Below are 10,000 nucleotides of genomic sequence, written 5' to 3'. Positions count from 1 at the left end.
CAATTCTTAAAGGGAAAAAAGAGATAAAGGAAGGTGTTGAGAAAAAGGAGAAAATACAGAAAAAAGTAAAAAGAGGGGCAATGAAGCAAAAAACTATGAAAATAAAGTGAGAGAGAGTGAGACAAGCAATTGCTATACATATGTTGGACATTCAGGATAAAACAAATCTTCCTGTCACCAATCAAACAATAAATGACATACACATCTCCCATACTTCACATACATCTCAACATTACAGGTTGAAAAAAGGAAAGAGAAAAAAAATTAAACTTCCATCTACCTACCCTTTCCAATTTCCATCTACATTTTACACTTGTCTATCCTATCAGATGACACAACATCATACACTATACTGCACCCCATCAAATAAATACCCATCACATGAAACTAGATATTTGTCTCTAATTCCATTACACGACCCAACTACACTCCATTAAACCCGAAAGTCGTACCTGAGCTCATGATCTCCACTAGAGAGATGATTTTCTCGCTGTGTTTCCTAGCTGCTAGGAGGCCCTTCAGCAGTAGGATCTTGAAGTAGGCAAACATGTCTGAGTTCTCACCACCCATGACCTCTACCAGCTCTTGCGTCAGCTTGAAGGGCGACGACTCAAAGCCCAGGTTACGTGGCGATGAGGACAGCATGAAGCCAAAATCGATGTGGATGATGTGGCCTTCGTTGTCGAGGAGGATGTTTCCGTTATGTCTGTTGAAAGGGCATTGAATATGTTAGAAACTTGTGAAAGCAGAGAATGAGCAAACATGGAAATATACTGCATAAGGAATTCAATAAGCTCATTGTAAAACTACTGTTTTCTTTTTTCATTTTACATGAGATGATCATGTGAGAACATTTACAGACCACTGAGGCTTATAAAACAACCCCTTTAAAGACATCATAAAAAAGAAATGTGTTTTATGAATGTCAAACATCCAAATGAAAATCTAACAGTTCAGATTTAACAGATGTCGAGGAAGATGTTCTGTTAAATATCAATTCACTTACCTATCCTTGACCTGGATAATATAACAGATGAGGCAATAGGCAGCGCATGATTCAACAAATTTTCTCTGTGCAGTCAAAAATTCCTCTGAATTCTTATCTCCAAACTCCTGAATGAAGTATTCAAGCATAGACATCTTGCTGTTCTTCTTGATCTGATGCAGGGAGCAGGTGTTCACAATGGGTTCGATCATACCTGAGTCATCGGACAACACCAGAATCCTATGGAGGCGAGGGAAAGGATAAACTTACAATGTGAAAAGATTTCATGTAAAGATGACAAGTGTGTTTTCAGTTCACAAAAATACATTTCTCACATGTTTTCTGGTAGATTGATAGACAGTTACCAAAAGATGTAGAAGAGTGACAAACTCATTTTAATATTAAATTCACTCACTTGTAAGGTCTGAGCCAAAGGGAAAGTTTTTCATCAGCCCAAATCTTCTGGAACATGCAAAGCAGCTGGTAAGCTAACAGCTCTTGTCGCAAGTCATCTCCACACTTGACAATGACAGCCAAAAGCCGCCATGAAGCTAGATGGCCATACGGTGAGCTCTCGCGGATACGTTCAACCTATGGAAAGAAATGAAAACATGAGCACCAGATGGAACACTGACAATTAACCCAATGCCACCAGGGATAGCATGTATGTGCATGCCATACCCACTGTGTGAGTTTTGTTTATTAAAATTGTCTTTACACAAAGATGGCTTTACAAATACAAAGTCACCAAAGAGCCAATTATGAGTTCTATCTATCTCACATGTTTATCCTTTTCCTTAATTTTCAGAAATATTGTCTGGCATCCCATATATTTGTTAGTAATCTCAGAAACGTTATAATTATACTGTCTATAGTAATAATAATAACATCAATACTGATAACAAAAACGTTTTTCACCACAAACTCAAGGAATAGTGAAATCAGGTGAGGTTATGAGATCTACCGATTCCTTTGTGGCTATGCACTTACAGAGCCATCAATGTGCAGAGACATTTCACAAAACAAAACTACAGTGAACACATGGTGATGTGGGATTAAAAGGGGTTTAATAGAGATCACTTCCAACTAACTATTTTTCATCATAGCAAAATCAAAACCATCTAACAATTTTGCATCATTAAAAGTATTTTGTATCATTAAAAGTCCCATCTACATTTTCAAAAGAACCTCATGTTTCAAAAAGTCCCACTAAAGGTTTTAACCATCTCAAAAAGTCCACACACTACAAGTACCTTATCCTCCCAGGGTTCCTTTAAGGCTGCTGCAGAAGGATCCTCTGGGTCCCTCTTGAACCCTGTCTTGGGGGCATTGACCGTCTCTGAGAGTCTTCTGCGGATGTCTGCTGCTCCCCTTGCAGTCAGCTCCCTGGAGTCACATGAGTCAAGGGACATCATTGAGATGGTGTCGCGATCCCTGGGCTTCTTGAGTCTGCAGTACTGCTGGCTGATTTCATCATCTTCATGACTCCAACAGTCTGATTCATCAACGTAGCCTACAGGAGAAAAAGAGTATTTATGTGATGTCTATAACAAACTGTACTTCATTATATGGCTTTACGTAAAATTTAATCATTACAATACCAAAGAATGAAGCCAATCAAATCAAGCATACCTGAGTTCAGGTGCGGAGAGCTTAATGAAGAAGGTATGGATGAAGTAGAACCTAGGCCACTGGTGGTGACAGTAGCTGTTGTTGTTGGCGTCGTTGTGAGGTCCAACTGTGATGAGGATGTGGACGCGGGGGAATCTACCAGGTTCTCCTCAGATCGCGTGTGACGTAGACTATGGGTGAGCTTGGCTTGCACTGATGCAGTATCTAGATTGTCGACTTCCAGAACCTCAACATAGATGATGTAAGGTGCCTAGTAAGTAAAAAGAAACAAAAAAATGAAATGAGATTACAAATGCTCGGCCACGACTTTTTGACGAACAGATATCATTTCATTTCCTGCTTTAAACATAAAGCAGGCAAATCTTTTTAAAATGTGAGTATATAATGATACCATTTAGAATCGGGTAATCTCTCTCAGCTGTCTCTCGTGTAAATATTGTCTAATGCTTCCCTATCAAGGATAAGCATTTAAAATTTTCATTTTACTTTCTAGACTTTATTTCTACAGTCATTTATTTATATATTGCAAGGTTTTGCATAATTTCCTCATTATTTTACCCTATGAAACCATAAACTATAAGAAAGCAAATGCAGCAATAAATTTCCAATTTGCACCACCATTCTTGTTTTCTAGTCGTGATCTGCTTCTCTAATCTGGTGATAGTTTGATGACCTAATTTCTTCTAACCTAACGGTTCTTGGTCTATGTCTGTTACCATGCTTCTTCTTTCATATTCCCAGAGGAATATTCAAAACCATAAACATTGCAAGGCCCAACTGAGTTCATCCATAACAATATTCTTTCTCATTTTCTTTCACTGCATTTCCTCTATTCAGATCAAACTGCATATACCAATTTCTTTCACAGGATCTTGGCCAACAATTCAAGCCTCCGACCTTTTCACTGTGGACTTTTCAGCATCAGTGAAAAGTCAATACAGAAGATTTTCAATGTGTATGAGAATCATAGGGTGTGAATTAAGTTAAGACAACAATAGGATACAATAAGACAAACATAAACTTTTATTCATTCTTCTGTTTTATCCAATTCATCCAACACCGTTAACTGATATCATAAGTCATTAGTGGCAAAATCAATAAAACCTACCAAATTATCAAGAACACTGAGAGAGTACATAGCACCATTTTCCATAACACATCACAGTAATATCAACTACATATTTATATATATACATCTACAAAATACATAACAATCCAAAGCATGCACATCTGCTAAAAGCCCAGAGCTGATACCTTGTCTTTGGAGTTTAGGACAACAGCCGCTTGTGGTGGGATGCGCACAATATGGTGTGGCATTTCTCTGGCACAGAGTGGCAGGTACACACGTGCTGGCAAGTTTAAGTTCAGTACAGATAACTCCGCTAGCAAACGAGACGTCTTGGCTTCTTTGGTGGGTTGCGCTCCTAAACGCTTCCCAATGCTGATCATGGCCCGTACAAATTCAAGCTCAGGAGACAGTCTTGGTGCCTGGAAGAAAAGATAAAATCAACATAAGTAAATGCATTATTATTGTTAATATCTACATTCACTATGACAATATGCATAATGACTTTGCTTTAACTCAACCTTCATGACCCTTTTACTAATTTCATCCTACTACTATTTGTCTTGTCCCACAATATGATTAGATCTGGAAAGAACAGCAAACAAGCATTCACAACTAAGAAAATAAAGTACCTATTACATAGTTTCTGGTCAAGTACAGTACAGACAATCATTTCCCAAAACCTACCCCACAACTGCACTCGATGGTTTTCCCTCGTAAAGAATTGCACCGTGCTTCTTCTGAGTCAAAGCAGGTGCAGCCGTTATCAAAGGCTCGTCCAGAGGTAAGGTCTCCAAGGCAATTTTTTATGCTCCCTGTGCAATGAAAAGATACAACATTAGTTTCTAAAATAGTATATACAACACTAAAGCTGTAAACATTTCTTATATACATATACATATGTATATATAAATATATACACACATACATATACTTATACATATACATATACATATACATACACATACACATACACATACACATACACATACACATACACACATACACATATACATATACATATACATACACATACACATACACATACACATACACACACATACACACATACACACATACACACATACACACATACACACATACACACATACATACATATACATATACATATACATATACATGTACATGTACATGTACATGTACATGTACATGTACATGTACATGTACATGTACATGTACATGTACATATAATATATATATATATATATATATATATATATATATATATATATATATATATATATATACATATATATATATATATATAAAAACATCTCCCACTATATATGTCATCTACCTTAGTCATCAACATTAAACAACATATAACTACAAACTATTTCTCTTAACCCCCAAAACAATACCTGATGATGGAGTACGCTTATGTCCCCGAGCAGCACTGGCATGAGTTTGGAGAGCCACAGTGGCATCTGAGCGCGACCGCTGGTGCGACTTTCTTGAGGGGGTTGGCAGAGTAGTTCTGGTGGTGAAGGGAGGCGGCAATTCAGTCACAGGAGACCCTGGGTTCGAGCCTGGGCTTGGGTGCTCCTTGATCCTAGTGCAGAGAGTTGGCCGGTGCTGGCTGCCCTTCGGTTCAATGCCTAGGTCAACAAACCCTTCCTGTTTTGGCCTGTTGGTGAATTAAAAATAATGATATGCAATTCTAAGGCTTCTTGCCAGTATACATTTTAGGAAATCTCTTGTAATGAAAACAGCTTTGAAAGTTTTCTTTAAAATACAAGCAGCCTAAAAGAATGGCAATAGGAAACTAAATCATTATTACAAAAACATAATAAAAATGTTCTTCTAAAACTAAATTCACTGAGCAGCTGGCTAAACTCACCTTAGCTCATCAGAGAGAATGAGATTTTTAAACTTGGTGCCGTGAGACTTCTTCCTCTGGTGGGCAGTGTCAGTGGAGAAGGCCTCCAAGAGCCAGGCACACTGGAGGGCAAAAGTGGTATCATGGCGGCACAGATGCACCAGGAACGGATGGAGCACCTCAGCGATTTCGTAGGTCTGCACATACATATTTACCAACTGGGGCAGGAAGAAGTAGGACTCGCTCGCTGGCATACTAAAAAGACGGTTTCCTATGTACTGCTGCACCCCGGGTTCCTTGCATTTGTACAGATAAGACACTGCCATGGACATGTCAAAGAGTTTACTCTCAAATAATCTTAAAAGTAATGATTGTTTTTCATCCAATTTCGTCTTTACTAATGCACTGGCACCACTACTGCTGCTACAGCTTAATCCTTCATCACTTGGTTCTCTTCCTTTTCTGTTCATATCACTTCTGCACTCTTTTTTGGATTCATTTTCTTTGTTGGAATCATTATTATCAGCAGAACAAGTATGCAATTCACTAGTAGCTTGTGTTTCCTCGACGAGGCTCTCCACCGGGGATTCCAGTGGCTCGTCTCCTTGGTCGGTTTCTTGTGGAGAATCCATGTTCTCGATCACAGTAATGTCACTTGGAGAAATGTCCCCTGTGTCCTCTACAAGTGTCTGGTCCCCCAAGTCTCCCCCATCACTCACTGTATCACCCTCTGGGTCATCCATGTTCATCTCACCATCTAGCGTTTCTGAGTATATACTTTTCACTTCACAGTCTGAGTTAAAAAATGTGGCATCTAGACAGTCAGCACTGTGCGCTCTCTCAGTGCTGGGCTCTCTGGTTTCTCCCTCAGAGCTGCAGATGCCAGAATCATCTGACCCCAGGCTAGTCTGATCATAGGGGTCCTTCCCTCTCTTCACCACCACAGGCTGGCACACTGCAGAGGCCACCAAAGCTCGGGTGCGGCAAGGGTCTGTCCGCAGCTTGAAGCTTGGAGCATCAGAGAAGGTGAAGGAAAGACTAGGCTTGAGTGGTGGATTGGAGGGGGGAGGGTGTTGTGGGGTCTCTCCTCCTTCAACCTCTGGGATGCGCTGCAACACTGAGTCTAAACTGCGATTCCGCTGGTGGGAGCCACTGTAGGTAGATGGTGGAAGGGGTGGCAGCACAATACCCATAGACCTGGAAGAATTCATTTATTGCAATTAATGATATATTATATTTTGCAGCAATTGAAGTAGTAAAAAAGATTGTTGTTTAAACAGTTTGCAGCAGGCTTTCTTTTCTTTAAGACAGGCAAATCAGTATTTCAATAATAATATATTGGTCTAACATAATCTAATAAACTTGATATACAACACATCAGTCCTGCAAGGCAAGTCAAAAAGGGGCAGAAAGGTACCTGAAATCCAGTGACAAGTTACGCTGGTGTGTAGCTCTATGTTTTCTGGGAGCATGAGGGGGAGGATGTCTTCTCGTGGCTGACAAGCCAGAGCTTCCGTGCACTGTAGCAAATTCTTCAGAAGGCACCACCCCAGACACTGCTGAGGGCAGCTGTATGGAGGTTGGTGGAGAGGGTCTCCTGCCCTGGGTGGGAGGACTGGTGATGGTGGTGAGGGCCTCCATCGTGCTGGCTGTACTCCTCCCCTTCTCCAACACCAAGCCTGCCGCCACTGAGGCACCTAGGCTCTAGCGCCAACATCACGCAACATTACACACTCTGCAAAAGGAGAAGGCACAATTAATATGATTGTTTCCAAGAATTATCTACAACAAACAAACATATAAAATTCCACAGAACTGGACACAAAACTGTAAAAGAGAAAGACACCCAAAAAAGAGGTGAACACAACCCACATGAGACAACTTTGTCATCCAGAACTGGCATATTCAAGGTGGATTGGTATCATGCTCTCAAGGTGTTCAAATGAAAGCCTTTTATTTTGCTTGACAAGAAATATAAACATTGGCTAATACAATTATCATAACTGAACTGGTAACACATCATTATCACTTAGTATAAGTTATACTTTTTACAGTATAACTTATTCCCATCACTAAACAAAACCTGTCAAATTATGTTAAATTCTTATTGGAAGGGCAATATCACATAATCGCATAGCATAATGCAATTCCTTTAAAGCTCAACATACAATAAAATACACATACTGCAAGTAAGTGTAAATGCACAAAATTAATACCAACATGACAGTCCTTGGTAAAATGGCAAGAGCTTCTGGAGCAGAAAAGTAACTACTTACTCATGTTGACAGCTCTAAGTTGTTCTTCCTCAATAAAGCTTTATAAAACAAATCCACAGGACACACCAACGCGAAAACTGTCCACCCCCACAAAAGGGAAATTCACAACTTTATCTCAATCACTGTGTAACAAGTGTTCTAAATCCACAACTGGGGAAGGCAAGACGAAACGCGAGTTCCCTGGTCGCACTCCACAAAACGTGCCCAACTCCACCCCTTTGCTGACAGGAGCGACTGGCGACGAGCAGCGACGGAGGGCGTGCGAGGGGCGAGAATGGAGACTAGGGAAGCGGGCAACCACCACGAAGGCGACTGGTGGAAGTGGTCACCCAGCGCCCCCACCACCGCAACTATCCTTGTCACCCACACACACATACACACGCACGCCGCACGCTCTACCTTGCTCCTCCTCGGCCCGTACCCCCGCCGCCGCTGCTTCACAGTCATGCAATTTACCTATTAGTGTGAATGGCTTCCTTTGAGCACTTCTTCCGCGGATTGGCTGTCTAATTTAAATCGCTAACGTCAACATTATACTTTGGTTGGCACCTCGGTCTCCATTCAACCTGAGTAACACTTTTCCGAGAAGAAGCAGCAGCAGCAACTACCCGCAATGTCAAACTCTTTCGTGATGTCATCGGTGACGACACCACTTTCTCTAGCCAATAGCAAGAATTTTCAGGTGCGTCACAAAATCCATGACATCATCACTGGAACGGCAAGCCAATAGCAGTAAGGTTTCACTGACGTCACTAATCCTGTCAGCCAATAGAAGCAACGCTGCACGGTGACATCATGACTAAAACAATGCCGTCAGCGGATGTTCGTCTACGCTGACTAGTGACACGGATTGTAATCACGAAAACAACTTCTGACTCACAATAGTCTTGGTAGGGAATCACTTGAAAGGATTATATCTTGAAGACGACCCAAAACCCGATGAAAAGTTCATGCGACTTCCTCTAATAAGCGCGTTCACTTGGCTTGAGTCACAGCTATCTTGTAATCAGTGACAATAACATTAAAAGGTAGCGGTGAAACACGAGAGGGGTCGCGAATGCACACAGCGACTACAGGAACTCTGCCTGCAAAGCGACGGGGAGAACATGCAACCTATCGCCAGTGCACTGAGTGTTATGATGTAAAGTGTTATTGTAGCTAAGTACAACCGATCTCCATGCGATGAGATTACGGAGACAAAAGCAAGTGAATACGAAAGGGCAGCGGAAAGGGAGAGGGTAGGAGGAGGGGAGGGATGCAATGCGCTCTTTGCAGCCTCCAATAACACGCGTTCGTTTTCCGTCTCCTGCACGCACGTTTGGGTGTCATGTCAGCCGGAGTCCCTTCCCTTGTAACTGACCCTGGACGCTGCGTGCTAAGAGGTATCTCACAACCCTTTCGGGGGAGATGTCCCCGGGAGAAATTCTAGTTTCAGGTGAAATAGTCAAGGAGAAATTCTAGTTTGGAAAGTTGTCAAGCATTGAGAGAGAGAGAAAAAGAGAGAGAGAGAGAGAGAGAGAGAGAGAGAGAGAGAGAGAGAGAGAGAGAGAGAGAGAGAGAGAGAGAGAGAGAGAGAGAGAGAGAGATTGAGAGTGAGAGTGAGAGTGAGAGAGTGAGAGTGAGTGAGTGAGTGCGTGAGTGAGTGCGTGAGTGAGTGAGTGAGTGAGTGAGTGAATGAGTGCGTGAATGAGTGCGTGAGTGAGTGCGTGAGTGAGTGAGTGAGTGAGTGAGTGCGTGAGTGAGTGAGTGAGTGAGTGAGTTAGCGAGCGAGCGAGCGAGCGAGTAAGGAGAGGGAGGGAGGGCAGGGGAGGGGGGAGGGGAACGTACAGCCTAGACAGACGTTCCATTTCCGGAAGAGCTCCCTCTGGCGTAATTATCCAGCGGGAGTGCACTTGTCCTGGGAGCGAATGTCTGCGCGCGTACAACCAACTGCGTGAAACTTACTTTTCTCGCATACGTCCCATTTAGAAGCCACGAACACGTATAAAAACCTGTTTATTTACAACCCTCGTGCCTGCGCCTCGGTGTAATCCCTCGGGCCTCCACGTCGCTAGAGTGTGTCCGCTTGCGCTTGCGTGACAGAGCAGGTGTGCGTGCGTGCGTGCATGCGTGCATGCGTGCGTGCGTGCGTGTGCGTGTGTGTGCGTGCGTGCGTATGAGTGAGTGAGTACGTGCGTGTGTGTGCGTATGAGTGAGTGAGT

General features: G+C 42.2%; 1 protein-coding gene across 9 annotated transcripts in view; it reads right to left on the bottom strand.

The window, feature by feature from the left end:
* fwd (phosphatidylinositol 4-kinase beta fwd) overlaps positions 1-10,000 on the bottom strand; it is a 108,414-nt gene that overhangs the window by 2,621 nt on the left and 95,793 nt on the right. For 8 of the 9 annotated variants that reach the window (XM_070143853.1, XM_070143850.1, XM_070143852.1 and 5 more), the window contains 10 exons: positions 6,941-7,258; positions 5,545-6,720; positions 5,066-5,331; positions 4,371-4,498; positions 3,872-4,105; positions 2,618-2,867; positions 2,239-2,498; positions 1,401-1,576; positions 1,007-1,225; positions 453-706 (listed from right to left, as the gene is read on the bottom strand). In XM_070143853.1, the coding sequence (XP_069999954.1) occupies positions 453-706; positions 1,007-1,225; positions 1,401-1,576; positions 2,239-2,498; positions 2,618-2,867; positions 3,872-4,105; positions 4,371-4,498; positions 5,066-5,331; positions 5,545-6,720; positions 6,941-7,164 (3,187 nt within the window). In that variant the 5' untranslated portion in view covers positions 7,165-7,258. Of the gene's footprint in view, positions 1-452; positions 707-1,006; positions 1,226-1,400; positions 1,577-2,238; positions 2,499-2,617; positions 2,868-3,871; positions 4,106-4,370; positions 4,499-5,065; positions 5,332-5,544; positions 6,721-6,940; positions 7,259-7,799; positions 8,193-10,000 lie in introns of those variants that run through there. The other variant, XM_027359693.2, reaches the window with a different exon arrangement.

The sequence above is a fragment of the Penaeus vannamei genome, chromosome 31, assembly GCF_042767895.1.
Source record: "Penaeus vannamei isolate JL-2024 chromosome 31, ASM4276789v1, whole genome shotgun sequence".
NCBI lineage: Eukaryota > Metazoa > Arthropoda > Malacostraca > Decapoda > Penaeidae > Penaeus > Penaeus vannamei.
Note: the sequence above shows the minus strand (reverse complement) of the source record. Positions and strands in the feature narration are given on the sequence as shown.